The sequence below is a fragment of the Carcharodon carcharias genome, chromosome 19, assembly GCF_017639515.1.
Source record: "Carcharodon carcharias isolate sCarCar2 chromosome 19, sCarCar2.pri, whole genome shotgun sequence".
NCBI lineage: Eukaryota > Metazoa > Chordata > Chondrichthyes > Lamniformes > Lamnidae > Carcharodon > Carcharodon carcharias.
Window position 1 is genome coordinate 31,509,419 of NC_054485.1, and position 15,413 is coordinate 31,524,831.

The window sequence follows — 15,413 nt, forward strand, 5'->3', positions numbered from 1 at the left end:
CTGTCTATGGGTTTAATTTACTCTGCCAAAAACTGTAGCAAAAATAAGTCATTAAAAAGAGAGAGAGAGAGGGAAAACATTGGCAAGAGTAAATTTTAAGGTCACAATTAGTATCATTACTTTGAACAGGTCCTTTTTATCCCTTTATTAATTCATTTAAACCTATTGCCATCCAGTACGTATCTATGAAAAGTGCATACCCTCTCTCACAATGATTCTAACAGAATCATGACTTTCCAGGTTTCTTTCATCCTTCACTGTCAGTGTAATCTCATATGACCCAACCTGAAGACCTGTCACTGTGGCGATGGCACCGTCTGCATTCTCAATTTTCACACCGTCAGGGCCACTGAAAGACAAAATGCAAACCAAAAATGAAGTTTGATGGTTAACAGGAGGTGCCAACAGTTAGCTTGGAATCTGATTTAATAGTGTGAGCTGTCTGAATGCACAGATCTCATTATGCTCACTTCATAATCCTGGGTTTGTACCTACATGCCCCAAAACTGCTAGATATTGAAATACATCGAATATGCTTCTGACAAGTCTCACCAGCTCTGGCATCAGATATCCTACTGAAACTGTGTTTTACCTCAGAATAACAGAGAATAATAATTAAGCATATTTTCTCATTTTAGTGGGAATTCCTTGAAGTCAGGATTTTGTCTGACTTTTTCAGCTGCTGCAGATGAACTCCAGAGATTAAAAAAAAATCCTTTGAAATCAGATTGTTCAGACAGTGTTATAAGTCAAGTTAAAAGTCTCAATTTTTGATATTTTTTCATTTTAATCAATATGCACAAATTAGATTCTCTATTGCTTTAATCAACAAAAAAAATCACTGACTGTTACAAAGCTCAACTGAGCAATTTAAAGAGTTTTGACTCTAATTTAACTTAACCCTCATTGACTGTACAGTTTTTCAAATAATTTAATACTCTGAACAAGTTTTTAAAAAGGGGCAGTGGCAATGAAATGTACCTGTAAACACTCGGGGCCAAAAAATGCACCCTGGGCTTGGGCATACTGCCACTCAGTGTGTGTGGGGTGGGTGAGGTGAGAAAATATACGGTACAACTTGGTTGCACTGGGATTTTGCCCCTTGGAGAGGAGGTCAAACCTTCCACCCATCACCACGCCTCCTTTACCCAGCTTTGATAGAGAGGGTATATCAGGGGGTCCTCCTTTGTCATTCCAGGAAATCCTACCCAGTATACCACCTGTTAGGCAAAAGAGAATCCATGCCAAATGAGAGCAAGCATACGTTGTGTAATGGGCAAACCAAAGATCCCAAAACGTTTGAAGAAAAAGGTATCAATTTAATTTAAAGGCCAATCTTGGTAACGCTTTGAGGCAAAGGGGAAAATGTCCCACTTAGCTGCTCCACTAGATAAGGGCCTCTGACTTATGTAGCGACAGGGTGGCACTCCGGTTTTTTAGGACTGCTGAGCTGGGCACTGCTAATGTTGCCCTTATAGGCACAGGCTGCTTAGCTCAAGTAAATGGATCATCCTACCACCGGAATATATGATAAGACCTACATCTTGGCAAGTAAATTCAGTTAAAGCTTGCTCCAATACACAACCCAAGGTGAGTGAGGTGAGTGAGCTGATCAGATTTCCAGGCTCTAGATGTGAATAAAGCTGAATTTTGAATCAATTCACAGGTTTTGTTCAGAGCCAGTGTCTCCAAAACATCAGAATAATTATGCCTTGCAGTGGCTACCCTATCAGAGAAAGGGCAACCAAACACTTCTTGATAGGAAAATTATGTAATACTTGGCAGAGCACAATCCCAGTTCTGTGCAGCACAAACACTAAAGGGAATCATTCTGGATGACAATATTGCAGCACATGTATTACGGTCCAGATGCTTAAAATAGTTACTCAGAGGATGAAAATACCAAAGATTTACTGCAGCAATGAGTGTGAATGATTGTGAATGACAATACTTAGTCAGAGTAAGAGATCATAGCATCTGGTCATGATTTTTATGTAACAGGCGAGATTAGAATTTCTTTGTTTGAATTATGCCTGTTTTTAATGGATCCACCTGAAAGAAACATTAAACTTAACATGATGTGTGTGTTTTACCTTGTTTTTTCCCACATGTAGGAAGTGATCTTCTGGTCATCTGTGCTTTTGCTGCCATCCAATATTGTGCTGTCTACAGGAAGGGTCAATTCTTTATCAGGTCCTGAATCAGCCACCGGAGCTTTATTGTTTTCTGGAAAAGCAAACAGGCAAAACAAGGGAAAATAATCTTCAGTACTTAGGGGCTGCATTCTTGAAAATGCTGCCTTTTGTGAAATGTTAAGCCAAGGAAAAGATGATATGACCCTTTTCTCCTGAAAGAAAAAGAGCAGGGAGTTCTCCTTGGCATTCTGGCCAGTATTTATCTGTCAGCCAAGATGACCAAAACAGATTATCCAGTCGTTTGACTCACTGCTGATTGTAGAACCTTGAGAGCATAGCCCCAGAGCACTTTGGGACATGCCAGTAATGTGAAAGGCACTATACAAATGCAAGTTTGTTCTTTTGTTACTTGCCGTTGAATACAAATGTCCTTTCAGCCTAATAAGAGTGAGTGATGGTTCCTCTGATTTCCATCAGATTGCTTAGCAACAGTTTACTTCTGTGGGTAGTCATATTGCTATAATACAATAAATAGAAATTTGTTTGGAAGAATTGAAAAAAGGGGGGAAGCTTAAAGTATTTTCTCATCTTTCTTTCACTGTACTTACAAAATATTCCTTTTATAAACACATACCTGGTTGTACTATAACCATCACTTCAGCAGTAGCCTGATGGCCTGCAGAGTCTGTGACCGTTAGTTGAAAGATGTAGTCTCCTTCCTGCATTGCTGATAATTGGAGAGATGATGTTCGTACACCCTAAGCAAGAGAAAAATATGTAAAAAGCACTAGGTATTAAACAGCCCTCCTGCCTAGACTCGCTGCTTAGTGTATAAGGAACAGTCACATCATCTTAGCAAACAATGCAAATTTAGATTTCTTTCCCACTAATAGCTGTCAAGGGTAGGATGATTAGATTTTACCCCGTTCCGTTTCAGTAGAAGGAAGTTAAGTGTCATGAAGCTTTTAAGATAGAGGTTAGTCTGTGGGTGTGTCTTAATTGGATTAAAGTCAGATAGTCTGGGTGTTTTGATGTGTACTAGTTATGAAATGTAAGAGAGATAGAGTGTATTTGCATTTTTTGAATAGAGCATTCAAGAAGTAGGGTGAAAACTGACATCTATCTAGCGGATACCAAGCAATATGTTTATATTACTAATAAAATTGGTACTATGGAAGTGGTTTTATTGTTAGAAGAAGCTGGTGATACAATGAGGATTTACATTCAATGGGCAGTGGTAGGTATAACTTCAGCAGTTTTGTGTGCACAGAGCAGAGGCAATGTGAGATCAAAAGGCAGCTGTAAGCCTCCAAGTGGCTACACAGGAACCAAAGTGAAAAGAACCTAATTTTGAATTTGTAAGGTGAAAATGCTTTGTCTGGTATCTGGTTAAGTTTATGGGTTGCTGTTGTCTTAATGGAGATTAGTTTGGGAATTTGTTAAAAGTTATGATAGTAGTAATTTGAAGCCATGTGTATATATATTTTAACCTGTGTAAATTAATAAAATGTTTCATTTAGTTTAGTGTAAAGCCTTGAGAATTGGTGGTCTGATTCCTGAATTTAGAGTCGCACCTCAAACATAACACTTAAAATTATTACTTATGACAGTTGTTTAAAGTTTCCCTCTGGGATTTTTAAATAACTCAGCTGGTACAAACTGTATCAGTCAGAAGTGATTAGTTTGGTGATCACATAGCTACAACACAGAATTATATTAAATAGAATCATGAATCTCAATCCATCCTTATATTAACCAGAATGACTGTGAACTTGGAACTTTGGTGATAATGGTTTTTCCCTCCCCTAAGCATGGGTTCACATGCATTCTTTTAAGACTCTGTTACTGGCTTTATTCCATAAATATCATGCTCATTCAGTTCCACAGAATAGAATATTCTTCATTTTGGATATTGGAGTACTGTGTAAATGTTTTCCTACCTGCATTTCAACTACTTTGCCTTTACTCTTTGGGCTTAGGGACCATTCATAGTTGACAATTCCATGATCGTCTGTGCTTTGGTTGCCGTACAGCATGATGGAGTTCTTGGGCAGTGTAAGGACCTGATTTGCACCAGCATTAGCTACAGGTGGATAGTCCACTGCTTTATGCACAGTGACGGCTGCTGTGGTTGAATTACTGGCACCATCAGAATCTACCACTGTCAGGCTGAAAGAGCAAGTAAAAAATAAATTTACAAACCTTTCAAACATAAATCCTGGACTACAATAGCAACACCTAATTGAACAGGAATACCACACTGTTAGCACAGCAAATACTGTAGCTAACAAAGGCCTAGAAGATGCAAAACAAAAGCCTTAAAAATGCAGCAGTTAAAATTATTTACCCAGCTGAAAGCACATCATGTTGATATACTAAGATGCTGCAGAATATTATTTAAATAAACAAAACAGCAGGAAATGGGGGGAATTCTATGCAGTAAACAGGAGATTTTCTGAAAAGCAGCATAGTCCAACTCAGGTTCCCTTGGCTTTTAACTAAAACTAGATCATGGTGAAATAAACATCTGTATTGTCAATATAGTCATGTAACAACTATTGCACTTATTTTAGATAGTGCATTACAATCTTCCAAAGTAGCATCCACTCTCTTCTGAACACCAAGTCTGGAGTGATTTAAAGCTATTGACATTTAAAGCTATACAAGAATATCCAAACTTCAACCCATGGGTCATATGCAGTCTCCATACTCAGGCAACATGGCCCACGCAACAACTCAACTCTAATTGCATGTTTATTCTTAAGTAACTTTATGCATGACCTGCAAGGGTTCATGTTATCCACCTAAGCAGCACAAAGACAATTCGACACTGATTGTTTTATTGTGTGGATAAAATGTATACTCAGAACTCATTGACTCATACAACTTTTAAGTATATCTGTTCTAACTCCCTCCACAATAATATAATTGGAACAATCAACTCAAAAGACGAATAGCTATATATTAAATACCTTGTCTGTGTACATTTTTTGTCTACAAAACCTTAATTCCAGTTGGCATTTTTCGGAGTCAAATTAAATGCCTAAGCCCTCATTTATAATGGAAAAAGCCCACATTTATAATGGAAGCTACCTACACAGACTGGTCATTGTAATTGCTAAAGACCCACACAGATTATTAGCAAAAATTAAAGTGCACTGAATCAGAGGCAAAACCTTGTGGTTGATTCTTTTTGCTCCTGTATTGGTAGTCAAGCCTTCAGCTGTCTAGGCCCATAATTTGGAATTCACCTCTCTGAACCTTTTTCACCCCATTTAAGACTCCTCTTAAAGCCTACCGCTTTGACCAAGATTTTGGTCACCTGTCTAACTTACATGGCATATCATCAAATTCTGCCTGAGGGACATTTTACTATGTTAAAGAGACTACATAAATGAAAATTGTTTTGATGATATCTGGTTGACAAATAGGATAAAAAGAACATTCACTGATTGATGGGATCTGTCAAGTGACATCCCCAGGAATCTGTACTGGGCCTTCAACTTTTCAACATATATATTAGTGACTTGGATGAAGAGATAAAGAGTTGTATACTCAAGTTTTACAGATGATAATAAGTTAGGAGGCACAGTAAGTTGTACAGATGGGAGCAGGAAATTATAATGGGACAGAGACAGGTTGAGTGAGTGGGAAGATGAAGTTCAACATAGACAAGTGTGTTTCTTAGGGTCAGAGAAAGACAAATCATAATATTGTCTTAATGGCGAGAGACTAGGAGTTGCAGAGGAGAAAGGGGATTTCAACCTCCAGCTACAAAAGTTGACAAAAGCTAAAGCGAAGTCTAAAAAAAGGACCGGTAATTAAAAAGGTTAATAGAATGTTGGCCTTTGAGCATACAGTACAGGTTCAATCAGAATTGTAATAGGAATCAAAGAACTAAAATGACTAGGATGTATAAACTTGGTTTCTGCCTCCTGTAGTGGTGGTTGAGGGGTAATCTAAATTGAGGTCATTAAATGATAAAGGGTTTCCATAATATACAGAGAAAGTATTTTTTCTGGTGGGAGAATTCAAAACAAGGGCAAATAGTTTTAAAATCAGAGCAAGGCCATTTATGAGAGAAATCAGGAAACACTTTTTCACACAGAGGTAGTGGAAATCTCTCCCACAAAATGCTGGGTCAATTGAAACTTTCAAGACTGAGTTTGATATATTTTTGTTAGGTAATAGTACAGAAGATGTGGATCAAAGGCAGGTCAATGGATCTGAGGTGCATAAGAGCAAGTTTTATTGAATGATAGAATGAGCTCCAGAGGCTGACTGGCCTACTCCTCTTCTCATATTCCTACATAATTATATTCTCGCAAAAGTGGTGGAGCTGCAGTACCTCAGTAGTACATTTCCCAGTTCCTTCACCTCAACTGCTTCAACCAGCTTTAGTTATCTACTTACCAAATATTGCTATTTATCTATAATTATGTAGAATATAAGGATCGTATAAAAAGGATAGACTATATCATTTTAAAACGGGCACTCAATTAAGTTTTTAAGCCCTCGCCCAGTTATTCCACTTGTCTCAAAGCTGCTCCACCTAAATCTGAAACTGGGTTTTAATTATCCTAATCAGAATTTTATGTCCTTATTTTGTGTGAAAACAACTGCTGACTTTCCAAAGTCAACGGCTAGAATTTTCCTGCCTGTTGGCATTGGGTGTCATGGCAGGTGGGGGGATGGACAATATGGTGAGAAGGCCAAAAATCATTTTCATGCTGTCGAGAAGCCAGCTTGCAATCATCCGCTCCATCTGTCAATGGCGGGTCGTGTTTCCCATCACCACACATTGGATACCTAATTTCAATACTTTGGCATCTCATTGTAAACCCTGCTCGCTGGAATCATCCCTCCATGCTGGATCATCCAACGCTGCCGTGTTTCACAACTACACTTGAACAACGTGCACTTCTTTTGGGCTTCGAGGTTTGTTTGCCTAACTTGCTTGGGGCAGCACTCGTGGTCATCAGCACTAGGCTTCAGCCCCCCCCACTATTAGGGGGGGCTCACTGGAAGGTCTCTACCTACCAGGCCAAACCAGACATAAAGCAGGGGCGGCTTTTCAACAGCTGCTTGGGGAAGAAGGAGAAGTAGCCTCAGGCAAGGGAAGAGGCTGCAGGGTGAGTGCTGCCCTGCGGAAGGAAGATATCCCAGGATGTGTGTAGAGGCACATGCTGATTTGTGCAAATGGCCACGAGATGGTGATGGCTGAGGAGACAGTTTTCAGAGTAGATGAGACTAGATGGTGATGTGAGGGTGTGTGAGAGAGAGTGAGTGGTGATGACCCTTGAGCTGGCAGTGAATGAGATGCTAGTGAATGTGTGATGGTCTCATGAGTGTCTGAGTTTAGAGTGACAAGATGGTTGCCTTACCCTGGCGGCACAGATGAGATCATTCATCTACTTTCTGCACTGGATGGCCGACCTCGTGTGCAGCATTAGCACTGACCATCTCTGCCACTGTATCACAAGCCGGAATGGTGAGACTAATGAGCCTCCTGCATCCAGAGCGGGGGTAGAGGACATTGTGGCAGGCCTCCACGGTGTCCACTAGGTGTCCCAGGGATGCATTACTGAATCAGGGGGCTGCACTCTTCTTGGCTTTTGGGGTCATGTCTTCACCGGCGCCCTCCTGGGCTGTAAGCATAGAGAAGTATGCGCATGGCTGCAGTTTAAATATGGCGCCCTGCATGAGGAAGCAGTGAGATAACAGCACGGCAGGCAAATTGGAGGCGGGGCCAGCAAGATAGCGTGCTTCCTGTGGCTGTATCATTAATAAGGCGGGAATGGGATGACATGCCGTGAGAACCCACCACCATTGCGGCTGGTGGGTAAAACGACTATTTTCCTGCCTGCCACCACACTTAGTGCAAATCTGGGACAATTTGCCCAACAGGTACAGGGGTTTTTCTCATTCATTACTACCTAATGAGTGTTTTATTGGAGAAATCACAACACTAGCTCATGAAGTTGATATTTTTAAAGTCAATATTTAACACCTTGGGGCACACTGATTTTGCAATCATTTTGCACTATTTGCTGCAACACTGATCTTAGATCTACCTAGGAACTTCGTCGAAATGTGCCAAACAAAGGCCGCTGTTTTTGACTGCGTGGAAGCCTTGCACGACTGTTACCGCATAAACATTGATCAGTTTTGCATTTTCAGGCTGATATTCACAAACTGGGGAACTACAATTGTTCATCACCCAAAACAGCAAACATAGTGACCAGTGAACGGGTTAAATTGCATTGCACGGCTGGAACTATTTTCCGAAAAAGCAGTCAACCGTTAAAACAAGGTAACTGTGTTAAGATCAGGGAACTCCAATTATACATAACAGTACACAAGATAGAAAACCTGCCAGTAGTAACTCGTATTTGAGTATGACTGAAGAAAACAAATTAAGACCAAGCTTCCACGTGGCATGCTCTATAAATTCAAAACACTGGGTGACAGACTAGGGTTCCCTTGATATGTTTACAGTCATGGACAGGATTTTTTTCAAATGATTTAATACTGTACTAACTTCAGATTAATTAACACAATTTACTTTCATCAGTATAGTTTATTATTTTAACTTATTTTACCTTATTACATTAGCAGAATTCATATGTTGACCCATTAATGAACTTTAAATGCCTCTTCATTTATGAGTAAAAATAATGAGCTACACGCAAATCAACTGCTACCATAATTGATATGATGATGAATACCCAGTGGATTACTGGATCTCAGCGTGTACCTGCCAATGCATTTATGGTTGTGCATCCTTAAACTTGTCATTTTCTTCCCCCAAGCTTGAGAGGGTACAGTGTCGTGGTTACAGTACTGGAATAGGAACTGAAAGTTCAAATCCTAACATGGAAAGTTATGAAATCTCCACCTCTACCCAGTCTCGCCTGTCTGATTTCAGTTCCACACAATGGTCGGAATCGTCTGTGGCCGCGATGCGGGCGTGTTCGGTGGTGTGACTGGACAATATGGCGAGGAGGCCAAAACTCGGTTTCAAAACGTCGTGAAGCCAGTTTGCGATCATCCGTTCAGTCCATCAATGGTGGGCCGCGTTTCCTGCTACTGGACATCGGGAACCTCATTGTAATACATCAATATATCATTATAAGGCCAGCCTGCCAGACTCATCGCCCCTTGCTGGATTGTCCGCCCACAATCACACTGACATGTTTTGCAACAGCATATATAAGGCGTGCACACTTGGCAGGCTGCACTTCAAGGGAACTCAGAGGTGAGTGCACAGTCACGTTGCAAATCGCTCGCGAGGGATGCCTGCTGGACGTCGGGGGGGGGGGGGGAAGGAGTGGCAATTTGGGCTGCCCTGCAGTTGAGGTGACGAGGTGGGGGGGGGGGGGGGGAATGCAAAAGCTGCTCTGCAGTTGAAGGTAGCGCACAAGCGCATGCGGGGGGCAAGAGGAGGGGAATACGGGCTAGGGAAGCAGCCATGCATTAGGGACACCTTATATAAAGTGACCATTCCTCTGCAGCTGAGACAGTTCAGGTGCAGCCACATTGGTATGACTGGAATCAGGCTTTTAGCTTATCTGCCCACTCAAGCAGAGGCATCAAAGTGCCATCAAGTGCTCCAGAGCTTTTCAAACTTTGAGCACAGACTGCAAACTAATGAGCATTTCAATGGACTGCAGAACAGCTGGATGACCAGGCACGTTGTACAATCTCCTTGCTAAAGCTGGTCGTGGAGCAGTCAAGGGTGGAGGTGCTCTCAGCCCCTTGCAATGTCACCATCCTGATTTGGACCAGTCTCTTTCATGGTTCAAGCTAACAGTGCAGCCTTGTAACGTGGGTTAGGAGAATGCCTGTGCCTGAGCTGAGAGCACAGCATGCAGTCGAATGGGGAAAGCTGCCACCAAACAGGTGAAATGGGGTGGAGGAGAGTGGCGTTTTGGGCAGCTTTGCAGCGGGCTAACTTCTGGCCACCGAAGTGGTGGCCAGCACTCTCTGGGATGCGTTAAAGGGTCTTCACACTTAACCAAGAGGGGTTCTTGGTACACCCATGTGTCTCTCTCTTTCATTCTGCAGGAGTACAACATCAGGGTCACAGAGCCTGGTGAGCTAGCTGTGTGCCTTGTGGTGCACAGAGAGCGAAGAAGATGGAGAAGAAAGTGACTGAGGTGCCTGGCTGTGCAGAGGGAGGAGCAGCACCCTCAGGAAGAAGGGGCAGCTGGGGCTCCCGCACACGCCGCCGAAGAGCCACACCAGCCATCGCCGGCCTACCCAGATCCAGAGTCTATAGACCCCGCCTTTCATTCCTGCAATTGACTGAGAACCAGTGTCGCCGAAGACTGCGCATGTCTAGGCAACTGGTCAGTCATATCTGCCACCTGCTGCAGGATTTGGCACCAAGTGGACATGGAGGGCATCCACTGCCAGTGGCCACGAAAGTGACAGCAGCATTCAATTTTTATGCCAGTGACTCCTTGCAGGGCTGCACAGGTGACTGTGGGGTATCACAAGCCTCCACCCAAAAATGCATCCATGAGGTCACCGATGCCATCTTCACGAGGACACACAATTTTGAACATTTCGCCCAGGACCAGGAGATTTCGCCCAGGACCAGGAGACCCAGGATGCAAGAACATTGCACTTGCCCAGATTTCAGGTTTCTCACACGTGCAGGGTGCCATTGACTGCACTCACATGGCACTTAGATCTCTGTCACAACATATGGTCAACCATGTTCCATTGGGTGAATGTGCAGCTGGTATGCGGCCACCACAAATGCACCCTTCAGGTTTGCGCATGGTTTCCAGGGAGTGTGCATGCCTCCAACACTCTCAGTCGGTCACAGATCCCTGATGTCTTCCAGGGTCCACAGAGGCTGCAGGGATGGCTCCTCAGGGACAAGGGCTACCCGCAGAGGACGTGGCTGATGACACCCGTGCGGCGGCCTCAGACTGCAGCAGAGTGCAGGTATATTGAGACTCATGCTGCAACTCACAACTTGCTGGAGCAGACCATTGGGATGCTGAAAATGAGGTCCAGGTGCCTGGACTGGTCTGGTGGAGCCCTACAATATAGTCCACAGAAAGCGCCATGCATCAGTGTCGCCTGCTGTGCCCTTTACAACCTGGCACTACAACAGGGAGAGGAGCTGGCTGAGGAGGAGGTGGAGGAGTTGGAGATCTCCAAAGGGCGTTGACAACGATGAGGGTGAGGAGGTCCTCAAAGGTGATGCTGACAGCAATGAGACCCTCACACTGGCCAGATGAGGCAGGTGCACTCGGGAGGCTCTCCTAGCTGCTAGATTTGTGGAAGATGACAGCGACACGCAGTGAGGAGACACCATAAGATCCTCATATTGCATCTATGAATGTTTAGCTCTAGTCTAGCATGGAGCGCACATATCCTCTCTAATAATGCTCCTGTCATAGAGACGCGGTGGAGGCCCTAATAGTTGCTCAATTGCAGGAGGATGATGACAACATACAGTGAGGACACTCCATAGATCTTCACATAGCCTCTGAGAATGTCAGACTCTTGTCTGGCTGAGGACAACTCGCTTGCGCTGTGATCAGGGTCTTATCAGAGACGCAGCCATGAAACTTTAAAAGCATCTGATCCTTTGTCCACCTTCAGCACGTAGTCCCTTCAGGAGCACAGCATCACTGCTCACAGATGAAGAGATGGGGCCAGCCCAAATTAAAGTTGCTGAGAGCACACAGAGAGAATGACGGAACTCTGTGACACCTGCCCATGATATTCTGGCAGCAATGACGAGCATCGTAGAGTTACAGGCATCAGTAATGTGTCCAGGGAGTGAGACGCCGGACCATCACTTTGGTCTGAAGGCTGTACAAGGCACAGGAAAGAGGCCCTGGGTTGAGACAGCTGCCTTTGCCTTGTGTAGAAAGGTTTCACATCTGAGTGACACAAATACTGCTCATCAGAACAAGGAGCCATAGGCAGGGAGACATTCTTGGGAGTTTAGTGACAACAGTGAACGTTATGTACAAGTGATTAACACCCATACCCAGGCTGTGCAACTACATCTTCTTAAGCTTGGCCTAAATAGCCAAGTGGTTATGGTACTGGGTTTGTAACCCCAAGATCAAGAGTTCAAATTTCACAATGGTGAAACAATGTAACTTCATGCTCAGAGTTCTGGTATGATAGCCAAGTGGTTATGGTACTGGGCTTATAACCCCAAGATCAAGAGTTCAAATTTCACAATGGCAAACTATGAAACAATGTAATTTCATCTGAATAGGAACAGGTGGAAACGTGTTTGTACTCAAAAGAGTTACATCTTCTTAAGGTTGGCCTAAATAGCCAAGTGGTTATGGTACTGGGTTTGTAACCCCAAGATCAAGAGTTCAAATCTCACAATGGCAAACTATGAAACAATATAATATCATCTGAAACAGATGGAAACGGGTTTGTACTCGAAAGAGTTACATCTTCGCCGCTGCTCAGGAATCCGCCCCTCCGTCCCTTTCGGTGGTTGGCGGAGAGGGCAGCTGTGGCCGCAGGGGTGACGAGGATCGGGGACGTGCTGGGTGGCGGAGGACTGGGCTGGATGCTCCCACAGGAGTTGGCGCGTCGCGCGTCTGTGAGTGTCCAGGTCACAGCCGATGCCATCCAAGACCTGAGAACGGTCGTGCTCGGACTCGATGTTATTTTGGGTCTTGAGGTGGCCCAGGTGCGCGGTGGTCTTCCGTCTGAGCGTTCCCCTGTTCGGACGGAATTCCACATTGGCCCCAAGCCCCGAACACTCCCTCGGGTGCTGGTGCCCCGCAGTATGAGCCGCCTCGGGGACATGCCCTCTGTGCCTTTTGGCACGGCAAAGAGGAGCTTTTTGTACGGACTGCTGCTGCATACCTTCCATTTTCTCGCCCTTGTCCGCCGCCCGGACACACCCTGGCATGCCTTGTTGCCGTCCGGCGGCGGAGGCCCCCGATGGGAGGCCCTCTACGGAGGTATCCTCCCCCTTTCTATCGGGGACCTGGGTTGGAGGGTGTTGCATGTAGCAGTCCCCTATAATAGGAGAATGCACAGGTTCACGGACTCTCAGGACACATGCCCTTTTTGCGGTCTTGTGGAGTCCGTGGACCATGCATATATAGGGTGTGGTAGGCTGCACTCCCTCTTTAGTTATTTGAAAAACCTTTTATTGATGTTTTGTTTGCACTTCAGCCCCACGCTCCTGATCTATGGGCACCCGGTGTGGAAGGGGGTCGGGAAGGAGGAGGACCTCCTCGTGAACCTGCTCCTGGGCCTGGCCAAGTTGGCCATTAACAGGTCTAGGCAGCGGGCAATCGACGGGGGAGTCCCGCCCAATTGTTTATCCCTCTTCCGCGGCTACGTTCGCAGCCAGATGTCCCTGGAGAGGGAGCACGCGGTGTCTGCTGGCACTCTCGAGGCCTTCCGTGCCCGGTGGGCACCGCGGGGACTGGGGTGTTTTGTTGACCCCTTTAATCACATTTTGATTTAAAGTTTGTAAGTTTCCTTTAAACTTTGTCCTTGGTTTTACAGCTGACCTGAATTAGGGGCTGTGCCTGATTTATCCCAATTTTGTTGATTTGGTTTTCATTTAAAAGATTATCAAGAGTTCATCTTCTTAACGATCTCATGGAGGCAATTGTGGATTCAGTTTGTTTCCTGATACTGAGGAGAGAAGGTGTGTGGTGTTGGTGTCGCTGCTCCTCAGTGTTTCAACTGTTTCTGCTGCTGCTTTTGGGGTTGCTTCTGCTGTGTGCTGCTGCTGCCCCTGCACTCGAGGGTGTTTGTTGCTGCTGCTGCTGCCCCTGCACTCGAGGGTGTTTGCTGCTGCTGCTGCCCCTGCACTCGAGGGTGTTTGCTGCTGCTGCTCCTGCACTCGAGGGTGTTTGCTGCTGCTGGACCTGCACTCGAGGGTGTTTACTGCTGCTGGACCTGCACTCAAGGGTGTTTGCTGCTGCTGCTGGACCTGCACTCAAGGGTGTTTACTGCTGCTGGACCTGCGCTCGAGGGTGTTTGCTGCTGCTGCTGGACCTGCGCTCGAGGGTGTTTGCTGCTGCTGCTGGACCTGCACTCGAGGGTGTTTGCTGCAGCTGCTGCTGGACCTGCCCCTGTGGAGCAAAAGGAGAGAGAGGGAGAGAAGAAGAACAGCTTCTGTTGCTGCTTCAGGACAGGAAGGCCAGGAGGCCAGGACTGTGTCTCAAAACAACATCCTAGGTGGGTGTCCAACGTTATTGTTTGTGTAAGGTGGGGGCAATAAAGGACTGTGTTTTGTAGGGGGAGGAAAGAAGACTGCAGGAAGGTTTGGGGAAGGAAGAGAGGGGGGTGTGTGGTTAAAACCACCTTTCTGCTACACCCCCCGCCCCACCCAGCCCTTTCCCAGTAAGGCCAGAGGTGGCTGGTGAAGACATCGCCTCCCCCTGCAAGAAGATCATCAGGCCCCCACCCAACATCCACCTTTCATTGGAGACACCCACCTGGACTCTTCCCTTTTCCCTCCTGTGCCTCCCTGTCCTTCACTCCTCTCCCTCCTCTCCTCTCCTGTACAAAAGGGGGAGGTTATTACTACCTCTCTCCCAAGGGAGGAACATTGTATATTTAAAAAATATATATATATTAAAAAATATATAATTTTAAAAAAAAATGGCCAATCCTTCCCAGGGTGGGCGTGGCTCTGGCCCTAAGGCCAGTTCAACATCTCCTGTGGCCAGGCCCTCGAGGGCTAATGTGGAGGCGGCTTTGTCACCAGTGGCAGGGCCTACAAAAAAGACCTATGCGGGAGTGGTTGCTTCTGCAGCTCCTGCTGCCCTGTCGCCATTCCGTCTCCTCACCAGGGCCCTCGGGGTAAAATGCTACGCTCACCCTGAGATGACTATTGAGGCCTGCGTTAAGGCTATGGCTGGGGTTGTCGGCCCCTCAGCCATTGTCACGGCCTCAAAGATGTATGGGAGGGCCATCTTTTTCTTGAGGCCCGAGCGGGCTGTGCAACTCGCCCTGCAGAAGGGGCTCACTGTGGGCGGGACTTTTCTGGCGGTGGATCCCCTTGAGGCTACCGCCCAGAAGATTGTTATTTCAAATGTCCCGCCCTTTATACCAAGTGGGCTCCTCCTCCCCCACCTTAATAGGCTGGGGGAGGTCAGGTCAGGGGTTGCGCCAGTCCCGCTCGGCCTCAAAGACTCGACCCTCCGCCACGTGTACTCCTTCTGGCGCCAAGTTTTCGTCCGCTTGGCCCGGGAGGAGTGCCTGGAGGGGGACTTCTCGGTTAATTTTGAGGGGACCGCCTATCGGGTCTTC

General features: G+C 45.5%; 2 protein-coding genes across 5 annotated transcripts in view; one reads left to right on the forward strand and one right to left on the reverse strand.

The window, feature by feature from the left end:
* Positions 1–15,413, forward strand: part of ncdn (neurochondrin) — a 161,349-nt gene that overhangs the window by 67,789 nt on the left and 78,147 nt on the right. The window lies entirely within an intron of this gene.
* Positions 1–15,413, reverse strand: part of LOC121291076 (dyslexia-associated protein KIAA0319-like protein) — a 112,810-nt gene that overhangs the window by 33,854 nt on the left and 63,543 nt on the right. For all 4 annotated transcript variants that reach the window (XR_005945954.1, XM_041212109.1, XM_041212108.1 and 1 more), the window contains 4 exons: positions 4,076–4,304; positions 2,770–2,893; positions 2,094–2,226; positions 201–349 (listed from right to left, as the gene is read on the reverse strand). Coding sequence is in view for 3 of the 4 variants with exons in the window: in XM_041212109.1 (XP_041068043.1) it covers positions 201–349; positions 2,094–2,226; positions 2,770–2,893; positions 4,076–4,304 (635 nt within the window). In the remaining variant the exon portion in view is untranslated. The remainder of the gene's footprint in view (positions 1–200; positions 350–2,093; positions 2,227–2,769; positions 2,894–4,075; positions 4,305–15,413) is intronic.